General features: G+C 38.7%; 2 protein-coding genes across 2 annotated transcripts; one reads left to right on the forward strand and one right to left on the reverse strand.

Moving 5' to 3' along the window:
* Window positions 1-1,903: 1,903 nt before the first annotated feature.
* On the forward strand, window positions 1,904-6,400 carry fitm2 (fat storage inducing transmembrane protein 2). Its single transcript, XM_044210037.1, has 2 exons — window positions 1,904-2,285; window positions 3,730-6,400. The coding sequence occupies exons 1-2, from the start codon at window positions 2,113-2,115 to the stop codon at window positions 4,337-4,339; spliced, it is 783 nt and encodes a 260-aa protein (XP_044065972.1). The 5' UTR covers window positions 1,904-2,112; the 3' UTR covers window positions 4,340-6,400.
* On the reverse strand, window positions 6,401-26,007 carry gdap1l1 (ganglioside induced differentiation associated protein 1-like 1). Its single transcript, XM_044210025.1, has 6 exons — window positions 25,359-26,007; window positions 19,519-19,711; window positions 15,010-15,183; window positions 11,856-11,950; window positions 10,319-10,433; window positions 6,401-10,220 (listed from the first exon to the last, which is right to left on the reverse strand). The coding sequence occupies exons 1-6, from the start codon at window positions 25,536-25,538 to the stop codon at window positions 9,877-9,879; spliced, it is 1,101 nt and encodes a 366-aa protein (XP_044065960.1). The 5' UTR covers window positions 25,539-26,007; the 3' UTR covers window positions 6,401-9,876.
* Window positions 26,008-27,217: the final 1,210 nt, after the last annotated feature.

Raw genomic sequence — 27,217 nt, forward strand, 5'->3', positions numbered from 1 at the left:
TAGTTTGGCATCGCTGCTTGAAGAACAATCAGCCAAACACCAGGCATGCTTGGAAAATTACATTTCTAGGAGAGGCTTGTTTGCCAAGCCAGAGAGCATCAAGGACTAACTTTGTCCTGCATTCAGATGCTGTAAGGGGAGATTTATATTCCTCCAGTACAATCGTAATGACTCAGCAAGAGTCAAGTTGCCTGCCCTAAGTCATCATCACACAGCTAGTGAACATTTATGCATCTTGTTTATTTTTTTATGTTTTATTTAATCATATTTTATTAAAACATTGGAGCTCAAGATGTCTTTTTCAAGAGAGAAATGTGCACAAGATTAATACATACAGCATAAGCATAGACAAATACACAGAAATTCACAACAACATATAATTTACATTCACAATGGACATTAGTTTTACGTTAAAGAAAATAATTACAAGTGGCATTCTATTGCTTGATTATAATGTTTTAAAATCCTCAAATTTTAATTTAATAATTTTTTGTAAGTGATTTAATGTCTTGTGACCTGACATTATAATGTAGAGGTGATCAGAGCGCAGAGGTAGTTAGGCAGTTGTTCCAGTAGAGCTTTTTAGATAAATAATGTACAGTGCATCCTCCTTCTGTTGGTTAAGATACCAATGGTGAATCAAGGATGTATCCCCTGTGATAAAGCACAGTACACAATAGGTTAAACTGTGAAGTGAGAGGCATGCATATATATAATACCGCCATAAACAAGCACGTACACATGGATTGAACAAAAGTCTTCTGACCAGCAGAAGAGAAATGTGAATTATTTCGATTTTATGGGGAACATACAAAAGTGAGTCCAGCCAGATCCCCAAATATTTGCAACATTCAACTATTTCAATTTGTCTACATTGTGTCTGTGATTGTGGTTGCATTTGACCTCTTGGATTGAGGTCAGCATGAGTCATAAAACTTGACCCCCTGACTTACATCTACATGCCACACTAAAAGGCTCCGTCTGAGCAAACATGACCCAGAGCAAGAAAGGAGTGTGTGAGTGTCTTTGTGTAGTCTCTCATACTTTAATAATATTTCAATGATCCTGAAATAAACTGTATTCTCTTTTATTTCATACATACATATGTATTTCATACATATTATCTCAGCAGCAAATAAATAATGTGTGAATTAGACTTGATTTGACTCAGTTCTGTTTCATTCCTGAGTATGGAAATATGATTGTGTGATTATGGATACAACTATCCCTCCGCATCTTGAAATAAACATTTTTAATTAAGGTTGTCAAAGTCTCTGACTTTGTCCCAACATTTGTGTTGCCTAACAGTTGCTGCATTACTGTGGAGTGAAAAAAAATCACTGCCAAAATAACAACAAAAAGGGCAAATTTTAACTATTTTATATACTGTAAGTAGTTTAACGCATCGTATTGTTTAAGCTCATTATATTTTTTTATATGTAAAATCTTAATTTGTAAAGTAACTAAAGCTGTATTGGAGTAAAAAGTACAATAGTTACCTCTAAAATGTAATGGAGTAGAAGTATAAGTAGTATGAAATGAAAATATTCGAGTAAAGTACAAGTACAAATTTGTAAGTACAGTACTTGAGTAGTTACATTCCACCACTGGTGTTATTCACCTACTTCAGACTGAGGACGAATCTCATTTTGGAAATAAGTGTGTCTCTGGGTGCATGGTTTCTTTATTTGTTTATATATCTATCAAAGTATATAATATAATATAATATAATATAATATAATATAATATAATATAATATATAACATTTAGTCACAAAAGTACGATTTGGTATAAGGTAGTACACTGTTTTGTACAGTAGGTGGCAGTATGCACCTGTAGTTACCGGCTTGTGGTCCGCTGTTAAATACTGAAAGAGAAGAAGAAGAAGAAGAAGAAGAAGAAGAAGAAGAAGAAGAAGAAGAAAAAAAAAAAAAAGCCAACCGCTGCTAAAACCCAAAAAGACGATGCGCACGAAGACCCCAGAAGCGCACCCTAAGAAACCTCATTGGTTGAGCCGCACTCCAAGAAAGCTCATTGGTTGAGCCGTAATGACGTCAGAATCACTCCTGCCCCGGCTCGTGCCACCCGGCTCGTCTGGTCAACTGTGTCAACATGGCGGCCATAGATGTCATTGTGGACAATTTGATGGCACTCTGGAGGATACCAGCCGTCCGACAAAATTTCCACTGGATATTTTTACTAATTTCAACCGTGGGATCGATTCTGAAAGAGCTGGAGCTCGTCCCGCAGACATATTTCAGCAGCAGCAGAAATGCCCTGAATGTGTAAGTGGTGCTAGTATGTCGTTAGCTAACAGAACAAATGAATTGAAGCTCATGAGCACACCTGTCGATGACATGATGGAAGGTGAGCTGATCGTGACAGAAAGGTGACAGTATCACCTACAGTTGATCTGATTTTCCGGACTGTGTTGACGCTGAAGTAATGTAGGTCAAAGGTAAACTAGCTTTGTAGCGATGTGCTGCGCTTATGAATTCCCTCTTTATTGTAACTACAAAATAAATTCAAGTTGAGTTCAAAACAAGACTAAAAGATGGACACAAAAAAATGCTAATTCCTGAAATAATTCCTGAATTAACTAAGGGTAAGTATTAGGGCATTTCTGTCCTTCATACACAAGTAGATTACTTCATTCTTCCATGTATTACTTTGAGGATTTACAGTGAGATTATGTAACTTTCTACAGAAGAAATGGCACATTCTTCCTTTAACAAATGAAAAGTTAAATTCATAAGCAATAAAACTCAATACACTGAGGAGTTTTGTTGCTACAGCTTGACTTGGTCTGGTACGACCAGTAGCTTGTGTAGGCTAATGTTAGCAAAGTTTATGTAAATATTGCTGTATAACACTGAGTCATTCGCAGACTCTACTCCACTACTGTAACATTACTTTAGCATTTTAGCTAAATACAAAGCATTATCCCATTACTGTATCTTTGTAGCCTAAGTGGCTGCCGTTTAGTAAAACTAACATAGTCAAGCTTTAACCTTTTTAATATTTTATATTTATGTATACAATGTTTACCCAATAAAATCTTATTATTTGCCATAAAATCCAAATATTTCTCCTTCATGAATACTCCAGCTTTAGCAGACAGTGGGTGTATAATTATACCTTAATTTATATTTATATATATATGAATACACTACATGATAGTAAACTGAGTATCTGTAGACTGTTGGACAAAACAAGACATCTGAAGAAGTCTACTTGGGCTGTGGGTAATTAGAACAGTCTTTTTATAAACAAAACAAATAGATAAATAAATAATTTGCAGATTTATCGATAATGAAAATGCTTATTAGTTGCAGCCCTACAGTATACCCTACCATACTGTAGAACAAATTGTCTTCCAGTGTGAATTAGTGCAGGAATAGTGGTTATCTTTTCAGAGATGGCTTTGTTAAAGATGGATTATTCATGAAGAAAAATGTGGATTTCGTGGTAAATTATTTTATTTTATTAGTTGAACATTTTCTCCATAGACTTAAATGCTTAAGATAGATAAATAACTTAATTAATACCCAGAGGGAAACTAGTTTGGTCGCCCATGCACAGTGACACATAACAAAAGATATCTTCAATACGGAGTTGCTTCAGATCTGATACAAAGAGTAGGTAAGCTGATAAATGTCGTCACAAATAAGCTCTAATAATGAACACTATTAGCTGATTGCTAATGTGAATGCCCTGTTCCTCTTGCAGGTATTTTGTCAAAGTGTCCTGGGGGTGGACGTTGCTGCTCCTGACACCCTTCCTCCTCATCTCCAACTCCTCCTTCAGCAGGAGTGTGACCTTCCTCGGCCAGCGGCTGCTGTCTCTAGCGGTGGCAACAGCCGTCTGGTACATCTGCACCGAGACCTTCGTCTACATCGAGGACGTGACCGGCTCGTGTTTTGAAACTGACACCATGGATGTTATCAACAAGGAGTTCACATCCAAAGTCAGCTGCAGGCGGGCCGGCTTCCACTGGCACGGCTATGACATCTCAGGACACTCCTTCATCCTGGCCTACTCTGCTCTCTTCATCGTGGAGGAAACGGCACCTATGTCCTCCCTGAAGACAGCCAGTCTCTCTACACTGCCCAGGATGGTCCTCAACCTGCTGTACGTGGCCTTGAATCTGATAGTGATCATTTGGGTGTGGATGTTTGCCTGCACCTCTGTTTACTTCCATGACCCGTCTCACAAGTTGGTAGGGACCATATGCGGCCTATTAGGGTGGCATCTGACATATCGGGTTTGGTATCTAAAACCTTTGTCACCAGGACTCCCCCCTCAGCGCCACCCAAAAGAACAGAAAGAACACGCCTAAGCTGCAGTCATACTTTTCTGTACAACATGTTGCTAATGTTGCAGCCATCCTCCAAACAACACACTAGAGTTGATGTTATCTGTCTCCAGCTCCTCTCATGCTATTTTAAGCTATTTTAAGTTATTCCCTCCTCACAGAAAGGTCGTGTTGTACAGGATGACTGGCCTGCAGTTCCTCCACGGTGTTTGGCAGCTGCTGTTCCCAAAATGACTCTTGGTAATCTGAGATAAAAGCAAGATGCTGCTCTGCTGCCCAGCTTCAGCCTCTCACCTTCAGCCTCTGTGGCTCGCATGCTACACCATTGTCTCCCAGTTTGTTGCCTTATAGTGCTTTACTCAGAGTAATTGCAGTTTTTAGATGTCTGAGTGGGAACACTTTAGATTGTTTACACCTTCAGTTGTATAGCACTGATGACGTTTATTTTTGCAGACCAATGTACAGTAGCCATTCATTGTTTTTATAGGAAACTATAAACTACAGAACAAAGTCAGATCAGACACAGTAACTACAGTGGGCCCACATTTCATTATGCATGTATAATTTAAATGAGCTTTCCATTTTTTATCACATGTGGTTTGGGTTTAGTGTGATTGTGTGTAAACACTACATGAAGTTTGCTCAGAGGATGTAGAGCTTGAATAGCAGATAAAAAGATAATTTTAATACCTCATCATACATCAGTACGGACGCCCTGAGAGACAAGTGAGAAAAAAAATTACTCGTGATCCATTTGTCCATAAGTCTGATCTAAATTGTTTTCTCGCCTGTGTTTATGACTTAAGAACAAAAAAAAATGTTTTTTTCCATCTGTGAAAACAGGTGAAAAAACATTCATGTTTTCACTCTAAACACAAGGTACATATATTGTGTGTTAGCAAGTTATGTAACATTATTGTCATGTCTTTATTTTTTGGCTAGAAATGGATTTTAATCAATGCTTCACCTGGAAGAAAACATGAATGCTTTTAGTCCTGTTTAACATGGGGTAGTGGTGCACTTCAGCCTCTTGTGGCAGACAAGGAGAGAAAACTATTTGGATCAGACTTACAAAATGGATCACCAGAAATTTTTGTCACTTGCCTCTCAGGGCTTCCGTACAGCAGCCCTGCAAGAGCAAATTATTGGTAAAATCCTATAAAGGTTAAGGCTGGAAATATCGACGATTATTTTCATTATTGATTAATGTGCCGATTATTTAAAAAAGGGAAAAACGTCCATCACATTTTTCTAATGCCCAAGATGATGTCTTTAAATGTCTTGTTTTGTCCAAGCAATAGTTCAAAACCCAAAGACATTCAATTTACTATCACGTAGGACAAACAAAAGCAACAAATCCTCACACTGAAAAGGCTGGAACCAGAGAATGTTTTGCTTTTGTGCTTGAAAAAACAATTAATTATCAAAATAGTTGCAGATAATTTTCTGCGGATGGACTAATCAATTATTCAGCTAGCTAGAACCTGATATATATATGCCATAGAGCTCCATTGTTGTCCAAAAACTATTAAAAACACATAAATGATTAACTCAGGCACTGTAGTTTATTTTCAGTCCCACATACACCGTCCTGCTGCCATATATACTCACTAGATTACCAAATGTGTATTAATCCACGACTGAAAATAGTCCCCAACAAATTAACTATTTACCTGTTTGAGTACCGTTCGGTGAAAACTACAGTGCCCAGCTGTTTTAGGAAATTACTTCTATTAACTGAAAGTTTATATTTGTGACCTGTTATGAAGTATTTATGTCCTCAGCAGGAACCAATGGGCTTGAGGCTGGGTGCCACAGACAGGGTAGGAAAGTTGTGAAGTATTAAAAAAATTGATTAAAACATTGTTGGTTTCATTCTTTTCGTGGGATTTGTTGACAATAAGGATAATATAGAACGCCAGCCTTATCTTATAATGGGGAATTTTGGAAAACTCTACATGTAAATCATAGCAGTAGTTTTAAGAAGATTAATAACAATGTCACAAGCGTGACACGTGCAATTACAAGCTCTACAGTGCAGGGAACATAGTAGGTTTTGGTCAAATAAAAACCAGGATCTGTGTATTCCTTTTTCATTATTTATTTGTCATTGATGGCAACTGAATAAATTAAGGCTTATGAACAAACATCGTAAAAAGCACCATAAATAAATGCATATATAGAAATATAAAAAATAAAAAGTAAAAAATAAAAAAATACTATTGTGAAATATAATGGCCACAAATCACAACTAGGATTTCTCGACTTGAACTCTTTGCGTGTTCCCCCTCAGGTAGCATGATTTCAGTCAGAAGAAGCAGTGGTGTCATAACAGGTGTGCTCGCAGTAATCAAAATGTACCAAGCGTTCACAATGATTGGCTGGTTATGAAGTTTCTTGACGTTTCCTCCCCCACATTTTTATCTGCTGTTTGTCAATTAACAAAATAAGTGAATGTTTGAGCACATAAATAACAATTAAGTGAGTTTTATGATTAAATCACAACAGGAAATAGTACTTTACACTTTTGTGTCCTCTTGCTTGCTTCAAAACTTGGAAAAATTCAGATATCTATTTTTAAATCTTCTTTTTTGTGCCATTTAATTACTGCTGCTCATGCAAGAACAGTTTGAAAACAAGTAATCTCCCTGTTTCCTTTAATGCATATCTGTCAAATGTCTTTCCAGGCATAAAGGATTAGTTCCAAACAGTTAAGTGTATATGGCTGAACTGCGCTCTCCATATCATACATGACACAATAACACAATGAACTACAGCTTCTACACTTCTGTTTTCTGAATGAAAATCAGATTTATTATCAGATGTGACACAGCAAGGAGATGCTGCCATTAAAGGAGCATTGATCATCGTCTTTGGTTCAACATTTTCTGCCACAGCTGCAGCGTGCTGTTAATCACCGCCTGCAGAGACGAGTTCCTGTAGCAGAAGAAAACAGGGAGCATCCTAACTGAAAAACCCACATAAGTTATCTTCATTATCCCAGGCTTGACAGTTATCCTCCTTAATGATGGAAAGAAACACTGCACTGTGAGTCCTTACTGCAAGAATGTCTGTATAACCAGCCATAAAACCAAAAGCAGCTTACGACTCCAGCCAGTATCTCACATAATGAGTTCAACTTAAAGGGTGCACGGTTCAGGAGCAGAATTATAACATGTTAAACCCTGGAGGTTTGACTAAGAAAAAACAGAAAGGCTCCCATTAAGGGTGAGTATGGAGCGAGAAAAGTACACCGCATCAACAAACAACAAGACAGCTGGCAAGGCTCGCCGGGAGGAAAGGCTTTTTCTTTTTCCTCGTCATACTCCTTTAAGCCTTCAGTCAGCTTCTCCTCCCCTGTTCCCCTTATTTAACCTTTGAGCTCATTAAAAATTCAGCACGGTAAAATAAATGAGACGATGTATAATTAAAAATATCTATCTGTAAAAACAATCTTGCGTCTGTCAGAAGGAGTCGGTGACAAACAAGCCGCAGTAGAAATCCAGTGATTTTCCTTGCTCAGTATTGCTGAGGGACCATCTCCAACACACTGTACAGTGCAGGTGCTTCAAAGGTTACAAGTAGCAACAGAACATTTAGAGAAATGTGGTTTTTTGATGTTCCGTAGTGATCATAAATTCTGCTTCTGGGCGACACAAAACCCTCAGTGTCCACCCATCACGAAACGCTTACACAATAAGAAAGTACCCATGCAATGAAATATACATCCTAAAAGCTAATGCAACACTATTGTGCCATAGATGCAGAATTTACAATTTCACTACCAGTTCAGCCAAGTGTAACTTTTCAAACACCCAAGTTTTGTAACATCTGAGCTCCTGCTCAGCGGCAAAGAGAGTGAGAGTGGACCAGTGTGTGTGCTGCGTGATCTGTGGTGCTCTAAATAAACTGAGCGCACGAGTGTCTCTGTGTTTTATTGTGTGTGTAGGGTGCACAGTTAGTTAAAGGAATAGTTAGACATTTAGGGAAATGCACTTATTCATATTCTTGCCAAGAGTCAGATGATAAGATCGATACCACTCTCTTATCTGTTAAATATTATGCTACAGTCAGCAGCTTGTTAGTTTAGCTTAGCATAAAGACTGGAAACGGGGAAACAGCTAGCCCCAATTTGTGTCATGTATTACCATTACAGCACTAAGCATCCGCTTTTCTGGAAAATATACCAGGCAATCTTTGAAAAATGAAGAATGTCATTAATTAAAACCAAGAAATTTCCAGAATCCTCAAAGACTCTTCTAACCATCTGGATAAAAGAAATATTCTGTTTTCTGCACAAAAAATTTAATATTTATAATCTGCTTTTCAAGTTGCACCTGTTTCCTAATCCAAACAAAGATAGCCGGAATCTCCTTGCTCAATGTCTAAAAATATCAGTTGCATTGGTATATGTTGATGTTTCTTTCCAGTATTTTATATTTTCATACAAAATAATGCATTAGTATTTTGTGTTTTACAAACAGAGCAAGGACATGTGTCTTTTCTGGCCACCTGGATTAGAAAATACAGTCACAGCGGGTTAAAAATATTTTTTATCGTGCAACATTTTTTTCATCCAGATGGTTAAAAGAGCATTGTGGAAATACTTGGAGCAAACTAGGGCTAGCTGTTTCCCCTTGTTTCCAGTCTTAATGCTAAGCTTAGCTAACCAGCTGCTAGCTCTAGCTTCATATTTAGCATACAGACATGATAACTTCAGAACAGCAGTGAGTCTTGTTAAACAACCTTCTGGGTTATTCCAAAGATTTCACTTCAGTTTTTTTACAGTTTAAACAACCGAGATATACTGTAACATGTTATTTAGGTGCTGGTAGGTGGATTTTTTTTACCTTCGGACAGAGCCAGGCTAGCTGTTTCCCCCTGTTTCCAGCCTTTTCGCTAAGCTAAGCTAAGCTAACAGTCTCCTGGCTGTAGCTTCATATTTAACGCACAGACATGAGAGTGGTATCGATCTAAACATCTAAGTCTCTGCAGGAACATGAATAACCATATTTCCCAAAATGTCTAACTATTCCCTTAAAGTTTGCCTCCATCCTTTCATCATTTCATGTGGCAGTTTCTGGCAGCACAGCACTTATCAGAAAGTATTTGTAATGTACATTTTCCTGTGGTTTTACTGGTTAAACCTCAGGCTGATGGAGGAGTGAAGAGCAGGTATGAGTAATGACGATAATAGTGGCATGCGAAGGTCAGTTAACCCCTGTTGGTGTTACTGTGTTTAACCTTTTATCTGGGTTTCTACTTTTAAGTTTTCAGTACAAGTGGACCCAATGCATGCCTCCAACAAAAGATAAACAAGGACTTGCCAGCACAAGAGCTGCAAGTTGCCGGAAATTAAACTCGATGAAGGCCTCGATTACCAGAAAATGTGCTGTCAAGAATTTCTTATTATGGAATGTTTTAATATTCTTTGTTCACCCAGGTAAGTAATAGTGTTCTCTATATAGATTCATTATGTTTTCCTGCAGTCATAAAACATTACAGAAAAGTTGAAACATCACACAAATACACAGACATTTAACACAACAAGAGGGCATTCACTACATGTATTTCTTTTTTAAATACCAGTAGGCAAAGTAGCCCATCCCTCCCAGCGAGCCCATGAGAAAAGAGGCCCCGAAGAAGGACGGCGGCTTCTTTTTTACCATCCGGAAGGCGTTGGGTAGGACCGCCGACAGAAGGGTCGTGTGGATGTCGCCCAAGACCTTGCGGAAAGCGTAGCGTTTTTGCACACGCACAAAAAAGGACTGCAGGTTGGGTCGGCTGCCATCCTCCCAGTATTTCTTAGAAAGTCCCAAGAACTTGAGCCTGTGCAATAAGGCTCCGAGGCAGACATCAGCTAGTGTAAATTCAGGTCCACATAGCCACAACTCACACTTTTGACCTGCAAGGGAAGGAACATTTTCATAAAAACATTGTTGGAAATATTTTGAACATGTTTTGGTGCCATTATGATAGAAGATAATAATCACTTGGACATACCTTGATACTCTAGTTTTCTTTTCTCCAGTTCAGCCTCCACTTGATCTAGAACCATGGCTAACTCCCCCAGAATTTTCTTCAGGTAGTTCACATTATCGTGGTCCAAGATTTTTGCCTGACAATCATTTAAAAAAACAGCAACAAAAAAAAAAACATTAATCCCAAAAAGCAAGCCAGCATGCATAGTTGGACATTCTTATCATCATAGAGTAAAATTATGGTGTTAATTTTTCTCCAACTGCTTTAAGAAAAGTGACTTGTGGTGATTTATAGTCACTAATACAATGTTAATAAACACAAAATATGTGTGACCCCCTGTACTTGTACATGTAAAGTGATTCTGGCCCCATGTTAGATTAAAAAATGTTGAAAATAACTGATGTGTTGCAGCCGAGCAGAACGAAACAAGACTACAGCCACACTACCGGCTCTGTGCGGCTATATTTGGGCATAGCGGTGTCTTAAAGCTAAATGCTAACATCAGCATGCTAACAGCCTCACAATCACAATACTAACATGCTGATGTTTAGCAGGTAATGTCTACCATGAGTAAAATATGCCTTTGTAACAGATGCAAACAAAATCATTAGACCTGGAAATTTTCTCCAGGCAATATGAACTGTGTTTAGGTCAAACATACAGTGTTACAGGATCTGCATGCTGCACAGTGTAATAAGAGGAGACTGCTGAAGGCTGTTCATGATTAACTTTCCCTCAGCTACAGACTTGGAAATTCAATTATCTGGTCCAAGACAATTTGGGAAATAATATCTGTCAGAGTGTTAAACCCTAATAAAGACAAGTTTGACTTGTAGTGAGTTTGTCTATCGCAAAATTCATTATACTTCTGTGCTCCTACATACAGTTCATGGGTCTGAAATATTTCAGGTGCAAATTAATGATTTTTAAGGGATTTAAACCCAGGTTTAAAATTTAAATGAATTGACTGTTAAATATTAAGGGTTTTTTATTGAGTAAAAGACCCTTAAGATACCTACAGGTACGCCTTAATTTGTACATTGAGAGGACCTTAATTTTTCAGTTAAGATGCTATTTCAGGGAATCATCACAAACTTGGGTGTAATTAATGGATAAATTAATGGACTGTAATATATTAAGGGGTTTTAAATGGGTTTTCTACGTGGATTTAGGGTTTTTTAAGGGGTAAACTCACTTAGAATTCCTTGAATTTTCACCTAAATTGAAATATAAACACCCTTAATGTATAATTTAAGGGATGGTTTTATATTATTTGGTAAGTTTTAAGTAGTTTTTACCCCTTTAAAAACCCTTAAACTGAGAAACTAATAGTTACATTAGTAATTAGTAATTAAAAGAACCTTAATTATTACAGTCCGTTGATATACCCATTATTTTTTTAAATATTATTAAGATAGCTTGATTCCATCATTAGTAATGTGTGAATTAATTTCAGTTTTATAGGGGTTGCCTCTCCCTTATACACAGCATTACAATATAATGAAGACAAGTGATAGATTAATTCTTTTTAATCACATTAATGCACACATAAACTCACCATGAGCTTCTTCTGCTTGGACAGGTACGGTTCTGTCAGCTGAGGCTCCTCATGGTCCAACTTCATCAGCTCCGTCGCAGCGTTGGCCAGGTGTCCTGAAGGCACACACACACACACACACACACACACACACACACACACACACACACACACACACACACACACACACACACACACAGTGTCTTGATTGACTGTTTGGTGGAATAAACACTGATATTTGAACAAATCTAAATAATGTAGTTTTCTAATCTGCTGTACTGTCTGTAAAATCTGTAAAATCCACATTGACTTTTTGAATCATAGTCATAAATTGTAGATATTATTGTATTTTATTAGACATGTTCTACATTTTCCAACCACAGTGTTTTTGGCATATTTTAGAGATCAGTGTGTTTAAACCTCCAATGAGTGATCTGACTGTCCAGAGAGCTTATTCTCATCTCATGTGCTCCCTTCATAGTCCCTTAAGGGCAGAGGAAGACACTCATGCGGTAGTACATGCTGTATAATTGCTTAGTTGCTTTACTGAGCCCATAGTGTTGAAGGATAAGTCGGGTGATATTCTATATTTTTTTTATTGCCAACAAATGCATGAAAAGACCAAAAACAAATAATGAATTGATCCTCCTTAGAGTTGTCCTAATATCTTCTTCCTCTGTGCTATAGAGCTCCATTGTTGTCCAAAAACTATTAAAAACACATCAATGAGCCGCACTGTTGCACTAATTAATCTGCCACTGAGAAAAGTCCCCAACAAAAGCTCTATTTACTCCTGTTTTGTTTGTTTTTTGTTTTATTAAAGTATATATTCGTGACCTGTTTTCAGTAGGAACCAATGGGCTTGGAGCTCAGAGCCACATACAGGTTAGGAAAGTCATAAAGTATTGAGAGACACACTAACACATTGTTGCTTTTAGTCTTTTCATGGGATTTGTTACAAAAATAACAAATAACAAAAATACAGACTATACCCAGCCTCATCCTTTTAATGAAAAAAATCCACCCTTAGATATTTGTGATTTTTCTTTTTTCAGTTTATAATTGCAAAACTCATTATATTAGTATTTACTATTGCTGCACTGGAAACATATGACCAAGTGTGGTTTTTTACATTTTGTCATTAATCTACTGAAATAAGAAGAATACCACAAGATGGTCAGTGAACTATTAAAATACTTTAGCGTGGATTCTACCTTCAGTCTGCAACATATTTGACCCAGACTGTTTTTAATACTAAAGAGGGGAAAATTATTTTACATAAAAACAAACAAGCGGATAATTACACACAAACATCATTGATGCTTTCCAATATATACTCCATCAGGTTGATTTTACAGATACAACACACACTGACCAGAGTTTAACTGGATAATTAATTCTGCTGCAGAATTTCATCTCGTCCAGGTCATTGCTTTGATTTATATGCTGAGGCCATTATTTGATGAAAAGAGCACTACAGTTCAGCCAGGGAGGCCTGATATCAGCTGTTGGGATATATAAACCTGGCATCACTACAGTCTGCTGCGTTAAGGGTTTTTTGGTATTGAGTAGCGTCAAATTACACAGTATGCTAATCACGTCATGCACATAAAAGCAGGGATTTGTTTGCCGATGATGTGGAAAATGCTGCAAGGAAGATGAATAGCTTTGCATTCATAATGCCAGTCTGTTGTTTTTGCTTTGGGAGACTAGTTGGTCCCAAAGTTTAAGCTCATTCAACCTTGAGAGCTTGTAAATGTTCAGATTCACGAGTTCATAACACTGAAATCTATTTATATTATGTCTCAGAAATATAATTACACACGGAAAATGGGGCAAAAACAAAAATAGCATCTACTTTTTATCTTGTTAATCTACACATTCTACAAATACATGATATATTTTACATAGTTATCATTGTCTGTTGCCAATAAACAGTTACTTTAAGTGATAAGCATAAAATCTCTACTAACACCACACACACCTGTAGACCCACATGCATCTACTCAGAATATTAGTGTGTGAACATGCATTGTGAGATGCAGCAGAACACACTGTCACATCAAATCATGCTGCATCAATGCACAATACGAGGTGATTCTGTGAACACTGTGTGCCTTTGTGTGTTATACACAAGTCAAGTCTGTTTCTGATAACTCAGGGCTCTGGCTCGGTTTTCCACTGAGAGGCCAGATAATCATTGGTCTTTATACTGTGGGTCTTTTTAGGAACAATGGTTTGGGCAGGATGAACTCGCAGGACTCCATACTGTCCAAGAGTTCCTGTTAAGCTAACTTTGAAGCTTAAAAGCTGTTTTATTTGGCATCGCTGATTAGCATCTCAAGGACAGCTGTTTCAGGTTTTTCTTCAAAGCTGACCAAGCTTTGAGGCTCTTTGTGGCCTTGCTGTACCTAGTTTGAGATCGTCAGGCAGAGGTCTTGCATCTGTTACAGAGTCCCGACTTAAAATCAGGTCAATTTTAGCAGTCAGGGCCCCAAGGCTCTGCAACGACCTGCACAAAGTATTTGTGTTTGATTTTGAGAAATACGTTTATTCGCTTTCTTGCCAAGAGTTGGATGAGAAGATTGATACCACTCTCACATCTGTTCTTTAAATATGAAGCTACAGTCAGTGGCTAGTAAGCTTAGCTTAGCATAAAAACTAGAAACAGGGGGAAACGGTTAACCTGGTTCTATACAAAGGTAACAAAGAACAAGCTTCCAGCACCTCTAAAGCTCACTAATTAACATGTTGAATCTGTTCAAAAACTATAGAGTAGGAATGACAAATAAGCATATGTCCTAAAATGTTGAAATATTCCTTTAAATCTCTTCTCAAAACATGCCTTGATTGACCCACTTAACTTGAGTTTTTTTTTTTCTTTATTTTTGTTATTTTACTGGCATTGGTTTCATCTATTTTATTACAAAATCAGATCCATTGGATAAGAAGTTATACTGGATTTTAGATTTTTGTGTTGATTTTAATTTGCTGTTAATTTGTAACTTTGGTTTTTAAAAGTATATATACAAATTCTTATATATATATATATATATATATATATATATTTATATATATATAAATATATATAAAACAACCACGCTGTTCTTCTTGTAATTAATGCAGAATTATAAACAATCACGCCTACACAATACGGTGAGCTGGCTTCACTTACTACGTATTTCTGCGGTGGCGTACTTTGGGATCATAGAGTCGGTGGTGAGCTCTGGATGGAGGATGCAGCCGTGTGTGTAAGCGTCCATGGGCAGACCATCCAGTAGCTGACGGTACTGCTGCACACGCTCGTGGAGAGGCGACTCTGCATCAGGAATCAGCTGCGCCACCGTGTCTGCGGGCGAGAGACCGATGTGAAAACAGAGAAAACATTTTAATGTAGCTCAGAACCTTGTCATGGCTCTCTGAGGACAAGCAGGCACAGAAAAAGATTTATACAGATTCTACATAATGTGTAAACAAAACAATAAAAATAAATCTAGAGCACAGTGGTATTCTTGGTATATTTTCATAACCTCCATAGAACACCTGAGGTTTCTATGCAACTGTTATTAAGCTTGCTGTTACACAACCCCAAAATAACACAATTCTCAGTGCTTCAGCTGTCAGATAGACATACAGCATGGTAACCTGGTAACAGGTGGCACCCCTCACTCTCTGTAACACACCACCGATCACGTTTCACAAAGCCTGACATTTAAACAATACTGAAGCAATCTGGGGGGGAAAAATTCTCCTGGAAACAAGCTTCTGAGAATTTATGTTGAGTAGAAAGGTATATGGGTTTAAGATAAAAACACAGTTTAATCCCATGAGATGAAATTCAAGGACAATCCAGATGAACAAAAATACAATATGCACAGTAACATGAGGCCACAGTTTTATAAAACACACGGGTTAATTAGGCTACACTGTAAACCTGCTGCACCAATCCCCTACTGGCCTGCTCTGTTCTATTTATCCGCTGTTGCAGGTTAAATGAATAGTTCATCATTTTGGGAAATGCGTTTATTTGCTTTATTGCTGAGACTTAGATGAGAAGATGAATCCCACTCTCATACAGTATCTGTCCGTTAAAGGGGTACTTTAGTGCTTTAGTATTGCACTTCCATAAAGCTGTGAGGCAGATTTGAAAAATGGTCAAAACTGAAGCAGCAGAGGCTGAGAAACACTGACTTTTATTCTCTATGGGTCAACCTCCAAAAACATTGGATGCTACATTTCCCATAATGCAACTCAACACTTTGCTAGACCATCCCTGCCTGGTAAACCTCCACATCGTAAAGTCCGCAACTAGTTTGTACCACAGGATTTATGTTAACAATTTGTAGTCTCCAAACCAGAGCTCAGGTTACTCTGATCACATCAGTAGGGATTATTTTCTCAAACTTGACAAAGCTCCGCCAGAACGAGACAAGACTTTATACAACTGTTTTCACAGCCTAAGTAATACTCCTCATCACTAATAATCTGATCTTCATGAGTAAAACTGGTGGAGCGTCCCTTTCAGTATAAGGCTGCAGCCAGCAGGTGGTTTGCTTAGCTTAGCATAAGGACTTGAAACAGGAGGAACTAACCTGTCTCACGATGGTCTAAGCCCAGCGCACGATCCCTATTAGTGGGTGAACAATCCAACGCTTGGTGAATTCTGCTTCACAATGACATCGCAAAGCCGACATCGCAAGATCAAAAAGTGCCGTTAACACATATATTGTTTGTTTAATCTGTACCAAAAAACAAAGTATAAAAACTTTGATTTGTTATATTACAGGGGTTATGTGCCTATTTCTTGACCGGGGGCAGTAACTTCCTGCAGCCTCCGCTGGTTGCCTGGCAACTGTTCAGAGCCAATAAACAGTCTGGCACATAACCCCAGTAAAACAGCAAATTGTAATTTTTACACTATTTTTGTATGGTTTAACAAACAACTAATATGTTAATTAGTGAGCTTTAGAGGGGCTGGTATTTTATTTATTACCTTCACACAGAGCCAGGCTAGCTGTCCCCCTGTTTCCAGTCTTTACGCTAAGCTAAGCTAACCGTCTGCTGGCTCCAGCTTTATATTAAACAGACGGATATGAGAGTATCTAACTCCCCACCATAAAATAACTTTTTACACTTTAGTTTTTGTAAAGATTATTTCCCAAAATGTTGAACTACTCCTTTAAAAAGTGTTACTATTGAGGGAACCAGCTTTTATATTTTGCTGTCCTAATTCTTGTGTTAGCGCTCAGCATACTGGCTCCATGCTGCTTGGCTGGGAGGGATGGTGTTCGACTTAATGACCTGCTACTGAGACTCAGTATTAAGGATGAGAAGGTTAGCAGAGCAGAGTGAGCGTTTATCTCTGTGCAGGGTCACAGCCAGCCAAACACGGGGACGGCAGCGCTGACAAGACAGAGATAGGCAGTTGGCCACTTGAGGATGTTCGAGCCAATGGAGAAGCTTGCGGAGGGTGGAGCTGCACCTGGCAGAGCTCCAGAAAGCTGAGTAATCAGTCCCAGGACCGGCATGCCGACCTGGGCATGCCATGCAGCGGTCCTCTAGGTGGTCTGCTGCAGCACTGTGGTGGAAATATTACATCAGCAACAAAGAGCCAAACCCATCTGAAGATCAACCCAACTGTCTTGACGACAGCGATGCACATTACAGTATATAAGAACAATTGAGGCGCTGATTGTTTGATTGTTGTCGACAAACAGTTTTCACACAGTAAGAGCCCTCTGCCGCATCTCAACAACACTAAGTCTGAGTTGGCACTCTGTACTGGTATAAGAGTCTCTTTTCTGAGACATCTGCATTTCCCAGGCCAGCTGCAGCCCACGTTGCCAGCATTCATTAGGGATTTACACGCAGAGAAAAAGCATGTTTGTAAGTCTTAACCACCAGATTGACTTCTGGCTAAAAGCATGTCCAGCTTGAGGTCTGGTTTTAAAACAAGTGTTGGATTCATTTAACATTCAACGGGCCAAAACACCTTAACTGAACTGTTTCATTAATACAAAATAATGTCATAGTTGCAGATTCTAGTGCAACTTCAAACTAACTTGTTCTAAAAGAAATTAATTACCTGCATGCAGCACACTATCAAATAGGTAAAAATGAATGGGTCTGAATGAGAACAAGACATCAAACACCCGCGTCAGTTACTGCCTTCTAGCCTTTTATTACTGAGCACGCAGTGAACCAGATCTTCTGTAAAGCCTTCAAGCATTGCTGCTCCGAAAGAGTGACCACAAACTAAACTAAGACTAAGAGTCTCCAGTTATTGGCCGACATCCATCAGGCCTTTACTGGTTTGAGGACATTACATAACAGCATCATGTCATGCCACCCACAGATACTATAACACAACGCACAGGGATAACAGGATTAAGTGTATGCATTTTAACGTTTGCTTACTCTTGGAACTGCAAAGGCAGCGGATGACATTTATGGCTGTTAAGCCTGAATCTGAGTCACGTCACTGCCTCACAATGCAATTTTCCCCATATTGACACATTTACTTATTTATTTGCTGGACTCTGTGTTTTAGTGATAATTGCTTGTTTAATAATTAAATTCTCACTCTCGTGTTTGTATCTGTGTCTTGTTTGCGGCTGCCGCAAATTTCCACCAAAGAGATTACTCCAATTTCATCTGATCTACTCAGAGGAGTTTATCTTGGTGACATTGGTGCAAAGATATTGTTGCAACTTACAGAGTTTCACAGTAGGCCTACAGTACACACTGACACACACTGTACAAGGATGACAGATGGCCTCGATTGGCTTCCAGTTGTCTTTGCTACCCCAGCTTCACAAACTGGGAGAATGCAGCCTGATATTTTCTGTAGCTCTTGAGTAACGCTGGATTAGCAACAGGACTAACCTGGCAACTGCCCCCCGAAATCCCTAGATTAAATGTGGTTTGTAGTAAATTAATTGTTAGTAAATTATTAAATTAACACATTTGTTTCACAAATGCGGCACTAGAACTATGACCTGTTAGGGGGACCCAGGGCAAAAATTTGCTGTTGGGTGTCTCTATATTCTTAGTAACTTTTTTAAAACAATGGCTCCTGAAATGACAACTGTCACTGGTGGATTTTATCAGCTGTAGCTCGATACCGCGGCTCCAACTCTGATCACACTGTTGGCAATGATGACTCTGGCTGCAAATGATGCAAATGCTTGGCTTACTTGTTCGGATTTTTAAACAGCATGTGTCACTTTTAACGTTACAAAATTTTAAGAAAGAGGTTTAGGATGTGTCTGAAATCACTCCCTTGTTCACTCATTCATTACTTCCTATGTAATGGAATCCATTCCTTGTACTTTTTCTCTTGTGTGTTTGGACAAAAAAAAGACAGTACCCTCCAAACTCTTTAAATGCTGAGTATTGCTCTTACTACAGCTCCATGCACACCACTTCAGCATGTAGAGAAATCCAAAGCTTGACAGACCTGCCATGACTAGTTACGGTTGTTAAACTGTGATTAGACAACCACTGTTCAGAGCAGGGGTTTAGCGAACAGTTAAATGGGGTCCAACAACTTATTTTTGCCCCAGGGCCCCACAGGTTAATCTGCCTATGTTTTCAGCTGTGTTTTTAAAATCAAAGTTCAAAGTGAAGAGCGGAAAGAGAAACAGCATCATTAGATGGGAACCACATTATTACTGTACCATACCTCCCACAAAGTTTTTCTCCAGGTAATCTATAATCTGGTTGTAGTCGCTGATGATGGTGTCCCCGTGGAGGAAGACGGGCACCTCCTCCCCCAGGTTCAGCCTCATGAACCAGGGCTCCTTGTGCTCCTGCAGCGGCAAGCTCACATCCCTCTCCTCACAGACCAGACCCTTCTCATTAATGACTAGACGTACCTGCAATCATAAGCACATGAAGCATGACATGATCTTCTGGCTGATGAGCAGGAAAGATAAGACATTAAAAGCATTAATTTCTTACAGGTTACACTGTCAGCCTTTTTGTTGTGACCAGAAGAAAGAAAGGCTTGTGTTTGCTCTAAACACATCACACCTTTTCATATATAATCATCAATCATTATAAATGAAATAATATATCTAATGGAATAATATATGGATCTTTCAGGACAGTCAGGATCCATTGCTAGCAGGATGAGTAAGCCAAGGTCCACTGAGAGCTATTAGTGGGAATAAGATTAATGAACGGAGATGACACTTGGGTTATAAAGTCCTACATTTGGGCGCTTAGGAGGAACAGAAAAATGGGAGTTTTGCTGAACATGGCCAGAGATGGTGTAATGAAATAAAACGTACTGATTAAGTAACGCAAGCAGAGTAATTACAGCAGGACCACTGGTTCGGACAGCAGGAACAAATCCATGAACGCAGCAGCAAAGTCAAAGAAGTAAAAAAGCTTTTTACATCTAGATCAGTGTGGCATCGTTACACACTAACTCAAGGGTTTCTATATAAAAACTTGTTTCAAATGTTTCAGGTCCCAGTCTTGCACTGCTGAGGTTTCCCTCGGTGATGCCCACAATAACACAATCACTGTTGCAACATGGGTTTGTTATATAATAATATTAGTCACTGCTTAGTAATGATGCCAAGTAGTTCAGCTGTTTGGGAGGCACAAAATAAACTCTTCTTACTTACCAATATATGTTACGGCTACGTTTGCTGTTAACAGTGGTGGGAAGTAATAAGTACATTTAGTACTGTACTTAAGTACAGTTTTGAGGTACTTGTACTTTACTTGAGTATTTCTATTTGATTTTACTTTATACTTCTATTGCACTACATTTCAGGGGGAAATATGGTACTTTTTACACCACTGCATGTATCTGCTATAGTAACAAGTTAACAGATTAAGGTTTTCAGATTAAGATTTTAAATTTAAAAGAAGTGTCTATTTGGGGCCCCTTGTCATGTTTCAGATATCTGTGAGTTGTTAGAAGTTCCACCATCTTCTCACATGGTTTCATTTAAATAACGCGGCCCAAAGAGGTAAAAGTATCCAGTAATTCACAAAAAGCAAAGATTAGAAAAAGAGAGAGAAAAACAATTGTAGTCGTTTTTTGTCTTTGTGGTCGTTTTGCGTCTCTTTGTAGTTGTTGTTTCTCTCTTTGTGGTAGTTTTTTGTCTCTGTAGTTGTTTTTGTCTTTGTCTTTGTGGTCGTTTTGCATCTCTTGTCTCTTTGTAGTTGTTTGATTAACTTGCCAACAAGAAATGTTAACAGTCACTTCACACAGAGGCTCTGGTTCAGCGGCCCCTGGCCCTTTACCTAGTAGACCCGTTCAGTAATCCTGCTATGAAACTAACAAGCCAACTACCTACAGTATCACCTTCTGACTTTGGTATGGGGGGCACCCTGGCCACCCCTCTGGCCCAGCCCCTGTTTGAAGGGGGCCGAGCCCTAATGGGAACCACTGGACTACACTAAGTGACTGTAGTTCAAACTAGCTCCACTTCGACCAGCTACAACAGTAAAATGCTGCTTACACATTGATGCATTAGGATTAACAATAATGTAATATATTATAAATTTTTCTGTAGAATGAGTACTTTTACTTTTTCAACACTTTTCCATGAGTAGGATTTTGAAAGCAGGACTTTTGCTTGTAACAGAGTATTTTTACACTGTTGTATTGGTACTTTGGTACAAAATCTGAATACTTCTTCCACCACTGGTCGGTAATGCATAATTATATTGTAAATCACATGAAGCTAATTCTTAAATGAGTGACCTGATACTTCTCTATCTACACAGATAGAAAACAGCAGAGTGTTACAGTCTCACAGAAGGTGTATTGAAGGTGTAAATCTCAAACCTGCAGGTCTTGAGGTTGCCAGTGCTGTATTGATCTGTGAAGCTGGCCTCTACATGTGCTGTTACTCCAGGGTACCAAGCTCTATCTGTCTCTATCTTTATCATATCTCTTGTGTTCGCAATACATCACTCATGTGAGTTCGATGGATATACTGTATGGCCCACTTCAGGCTATGGAAGCACAGTTACAGTGGCAGTTAGTCTTGAAGCATTATAAACACAGAGGAAGGAAAAAAGTGCCGTGCAGGAGAAATTCAATGGCACAGCTTCCTTCTTTCCTCAGGAACTTGCTGAGGCATACAGACTTGTAAATAATCCCCCTGAACATCTATTGACGATATTGTCTTCACATAGATAACGGTCGTTGATCTGTTGGAGAAGTGACTCCTTTGTCATTATCGCTTGCTCAGTGTCTCATTCCCAAAGTGTTTACTGTAGGATTCATGTTGTCTTTTTAGAGAAAGGAAAAGTGTTTTCAAGTCACACAAGATTGACTAAATATAACACTTATCTTTCAAGGTGCTGCAGAGATACTCACGTTGCAAGCATTTGTGTTATATTAAGGCACAAAATATTCAGTTCAATTCTGGTGGAGTGGACAACCTAGTGCTTGGCCTCTTAATCTCATAAAAGCTATCCCCAAAATGCCATTTAAAGCATGCATCAGCTTGCATAATAACAAATGTCATACACCATTCTACAAATAAATATAATCAGGATTGCTGTGCAAATTTAGTGCTGCATTTTTACTGAAATCCATGTGTATTGTTCCAGAGATGTGTGCCCAATAGTCTGTTCATTAACAGCACAGTCACCCATGATCGTGCAGTCACTTCAGCTACTCCAGCTCCAGGATTGAGGTGATAATCATGACAGTGAGCCTGGTGTTTACCCTCTGCTGAGTGACAACAGGCACAGATCAGCAGGTCAGACTTCAGTGGCTCTGAGCCAACAATAGAGCCCGATATCTGACATACCAACATGAGATTGAGCATCATCTCAAGGTTGTTCGTCTCCAGGGAAGAGAAATAACCTGTAACAGCATCCTTCAGCTTGTAGAGACAGTGCTGTAGCTGTTCTGAGTACATACTGAGCAATATGCAGTGATGGTGCATGCGCTGAACCACTTCTCATGACAAGTATATTTAACCAATCCTATAGTATGGTGTGTAATATAAGATCAAAGCACAAGCAGAGTGACACTCACAAGGGCTAATGATTTATTATTTGATCTTTAAAATGTCAAAAATAGTGAAAAATGCCCATCAGAACTTTAAAAAACCTAAATGGATGTTATCAAAGTACTTGTTTTGTCCAAAACTCATAAGATATTCTGTTTATTCTCACATAAGACCAAAATTTTGTTTTTAATGACTCAAATATTTAATCGATTATCAAAATAGTTGCTTTTTCTGTTGATCGACTGACTAAGAGATCAATCGACTAATCGTTTCAGCTGTAAAACTCACATATATAAAGTGTAATCCATGTGTACACATAAGGAACAGACGGAGGTCAGTGAACAAGACGTGAAGCACCAATTGTCATTTCATAACAGTGAATGTGCATTTTTTTAAAGGGGTACTCCATAAATTACGGGAAACTTACAAGATGCAGATTTTAAAACAAAACGGTCAAAATCGAAGCAGCAGAGGCCGAGATATCCTTTTAGTCCCTAGCTCCATAAACACTTGATCCTACATTTCCCATGACATCAACTTGATAGTGTCTATAGAGAGCCGAGGTATATTAAGATAGAAAAACCTTGTTCAAAATCCCATTGACATTTGTAATAACAGAAAGTACTAAACATCCAGCCTTGGAACAGAGCTTTTCTCAACAGTATGTTGTGTTTTTCACTCCATATGTTTACTTAAGGGGGGAAATTGTTTTTAAACAATCTAAATATCATTGTTTATTTAATATTTCTGTTTTTTTGCGACCTTTAACGAACACCATATCCCATAAGCCCACGGAACGTCACAGCTCGACAGACGAGGCAAGTCCATGAGTGAGTGAAGGGGTCGCTGCTAGTTCAGACATTTCTGTAATCACTAGAACTACAACTAGCCATTATTTTCATTATCGATAATCTGACAATTATTTTCTTGATTAATAGTTTATTCTATGAAATGTAAAGAAAGCAGTGAAAAACGACCATCACAACTTCCCAGAGTCCAAAGTGACGTCCTTAAACTTCTTGTTTTGTTCAACCACAGTCCAAAACGTAAACACGTATCATTTACTATCATATATGACAAAACGATAAGCAGCAAAATCCTCACGTATAAGAAACTGGAACCAGCAAATATTTGGCATTTTTGCATTAAAAGCAAAGACTGAAACGATTATCAAAATAGGTGCCAATTAATTTTCTTTCATTCGACTAATCAGTGAATCGACTAATTGTTGCAGCTCTTCTAATAACAGCAGGACAGACAGGACCAAACGCTGTAGACGTTTTCAGACAGCAGAGATTACAGATAAAAAAGTTGGGGTAATTACCTTTGAAAAACATGATGTTTTATGTATATGGTTGAAACCAAGCTACGATGATGTAAGTAACCGTGCTGATAGATTTTAATGAGAGCTGTAGTTTTTCTGTGCTCACAACGTAAATGTTTAACTTTGTTAAATTACAGTTTTCAGTTTCTATTAACAACTGCTGTAGTGGATGCCAGTTTGTAGAATAAAATATGGAAAGTAAACCCCCAAAACCAGTTTCAACGTCAGGACTTCTGCCCTCTCTGCCTTGTTAATACCATGTCTTTCACACGCCACGATCCCAGTTTGAAACACAGACTTTCTGTTAAAAATGTTTAAAATAAAAGTCTTAAAGCCCAAGCTGAGACAACCCTGATTACATCACTATGACATCACAGGGGTTAGTTTCTCTCAGACTTGTCAAAGCTCCTCCAGAGCCACAGAAGACATTATATGTTTTTTTAAGCGGTGACTAGCAAACTGATCTTTAAGTGTAAATTTGGTGTAGTGACCCTTTAATATACATGCTGTTTGTGAAGTAAAGCCCTGTGCATCATACATGAGTGTACAAAGCCTTTTTGTAGCTTCATACTGGTTATTACTTTGAATTAATCACGTCTACTTTCAGAGTTTTGAATAGCTTGATAGCTAAAAGACAACATTTTTATCACACATGCTCATTTAATAGGAAAGGTGCAGGTGACTGTCTGCCAAGGTAATCAAAGGTAGAGTTAAAGAGGCCATTAAAATAACAACATATGGCATGATTCAGCTGCAGAAGGGGGAAGATGGCCTTTGGTTTGTTTTGCACATCATTTTAATCAATTATTTAGGATGTCATGTGTCAGAGCACATAGGTTGTAACCACATTTACCAGCCATAAGGAGACAAAATAGCTCCAACGTGTCAATAAAAGGTGGAAGCTGATGAGATATGAAGGGTGATTTATGCAGTGGTGAACGAAAGACAACTGAATATTGACCACCAATCCAGCTATGTGTCGAGGAAACGAGCCCCATGCTGCAGCGCTTTTCCAAACGTCTCAGCAGGGAGATCTGCCCAGCTGCAGGATCATATTCATATTCCGGAGGTATGTGCAGGAATAAACATGCACACACAAAAAAAAAACATGCTTTCATCACAACAAACAAACACAGGGAGCTCCACGCTGTAGCATCATGTCATGCAAAGGGACGTGGAGCCATTTTCAAGCTCTTTTTTTTTTCTTACCTTTTGGGAGGTGAAAGACTGCGTCCAGTGGTACAAAACGAGCCTGTCTTTATTGAAGGGTTTGAGCTCTGCCGTCGGTTCTTCGCACTCCTCCCCGTCTGTGATTTTTCCGTCTTCATCCATGGCTGAGATGGGCCACCAGCTACAGTTGGTGGGGGTAACATGGTTGGAAGACGCCATGACAGAGCGTTTTGTGCGTGTGGAGGAGAGGAGCGAGGAGGGAGAGGAGAGGAGAGAGAGAGAGAGAGAGAGAGAGAGAGAGAGAGAGAGAGAAGATGAGAGAGAGAGAGAGAGAGGATTTCAGCAGCTCGAGCTCAGCATCATCGGTTCACGCGGCAGCAGCATCCGTCAGTTTGGGACAGCTCCGGTGCTGAAATCAGCTTCACCTCCGAATGAAAACAAAAAGCCTGATCCATATGCAGATAGGCACTTACTCGAGCATGCTGCTGCACTTACAGTTAAATCAGCGTGTAACCGTATCACATCACATGATGAGCTACGCACAAACATGCGCGGTGGAAACCCGCGGAGGGAGCGTTTCAGTGGAAGGTCAAGCGGCTCCGTGTAAGGGCACGGAGGCTGAAGACTACAGGGCCGGTGGCAGGGTTGATCTACATTGTGTACATTGTACTGGATAAAGAAACAAACAAAAAAGTAAAAGGAAATGTCAACAGATCAACGTGTGTGGGCCTATAATTTCAGTGGTGGAAAGTAGCCTAAATACTTTTAGTATTTTACTTGAGTATTGCCACTTTTTGCTGCTTTCTACTTCCACTCCATTACATTTCAAATATTGTACTTTTAAGTTTATTTAGGCCTATTTGACAGCTGTAGTGAACTTTTCGGATTAAGATTTTACATTAAAAAAAAAACACATGATAGGCCTAAAATGAGAAAATACAAAGCTATTTTTAAAGAATAAACCAGTAGTTTCCAATCATTTACAAAAAAAAAAACAGTGTCTAGTTGGGTCCCCTTGTCAAGTTTCCACCAAAATATTCGAAATATTTAAGGTTTCCGTTTAAATATTTGTTAAAGACCCAAAAAGGTAAAGTTCTTCACAGAAAAATAGAGAAAAGTCCAAAAAATAAATTAATTCATGTTTCTTATTGCATTAAAAGAGTAGGCTACTCCACTGATTTATCACTGCACTCCTATATCACTGTGGATTCATGATGGACAGTTTTTTTTAAGTAGACCTATCAAAATATACCTGTTGCCTACATTACCCACAATGCAACTCAGCCGCTGACAGTTTGGGTCGAAGATTCTGGTGTGCTATGCTACTAGCGGCTAATGTAGCCTCGAGCTGCTAGCTTCGAGCACAGATAAGGAGCGGGCTAAGAGGAACTCCTCAGATTTCTTTCATTTTCAAACTTGTAGTCTTCAGCACCAACCGACTCTGACTCAAGTGACATCACATGAGGCAGTTTATGAGCTTTCGCTCCTCACTCTGGAGCCATAAAAGGCTTTATACAACTTTTTTGACATATATAGGCTAGTAGTACTCTCCAAGAACTGTACACAGACTTTGATGTGTAAAATCGGTGATCTTCTCGCGACCCTTCAGACTCGTGCTGTGACCCTTTGAAGGGGCCCGACCGGGAACCACTGGACTAAACTAGGCTACTTAAATGTAGGCTATATAAAGTAGTTACAAACAGCTCCACCTCGACAAGCTACAACAGTAAAATGCTATTAATGCATCAGCATCAACTAAGCCTAAATAATAATGTATATGGAAACATATCAGTCATGGGGCATTTTTCTGCAGAACGAGTACCTTCACTTTTCATACTTTAGGTATATTTAATAATAATAATAATAATAAACTTTATTTGTATAGCACATTTCATGCA

This window comes from Siniperca chuatsi, linkage group LG10, assembly GCF_020085105.1.
Source record: "Siniperca chuatsi isolate FFG_IHB_CAS linkage group LG10, ASM2008510v1, whole genome shotgun sequence".
NCBI lineage: Eukaryota > Metazoa > Chordata > Actinopteri > Centrarchiformes > Sinipercidae > Siniperca > Siniperca chuatsi.

What these genes read in the sequence shown, in the direction of transcription:
- fitm2 (XM_044210037.1), top strand. Translation starts at nt 2,113, where the DNA reads ATGGCGGCCATAGATGTCATTGTGGACAATTTGATGGCACTCTGGAGG. An exon ending in AGCAGAAATGCCCTGAATGT is followed by an intron (nt 2,286 to 3,729) that starts GTAAGTGGTGCT and finishes TTCCTCTTGCAG; the next exon opens with GTATTTTGTCAAAGTGTCCT.
- gdap1l1 (XM_044210025.1), bottom strand. Translation starts at nt 25,538, where the DNA reads ATGGCGTCTTCCAACCATGTTACCCCCACCAACTGTAGCTGGTGGCCC. An exon ending in AGTCTTTCACCTCCCAAAAG is followed by an intron (nt 19,712 to 25,358) that starts GTAAGAAAAAAA and finishes TTATGATTGCAG; the next exon opens with GTACGTCTAGTCATTAATGA. An exon ending in CCAAGCAGAAGAAGCTCATG is followed by an intron (nt 10,434 to 11,855) that starts GTGAGTTTATGT and finishes AATGATTGTCAG; the next exon opens with GCAAAAATCTTGGACCACGA.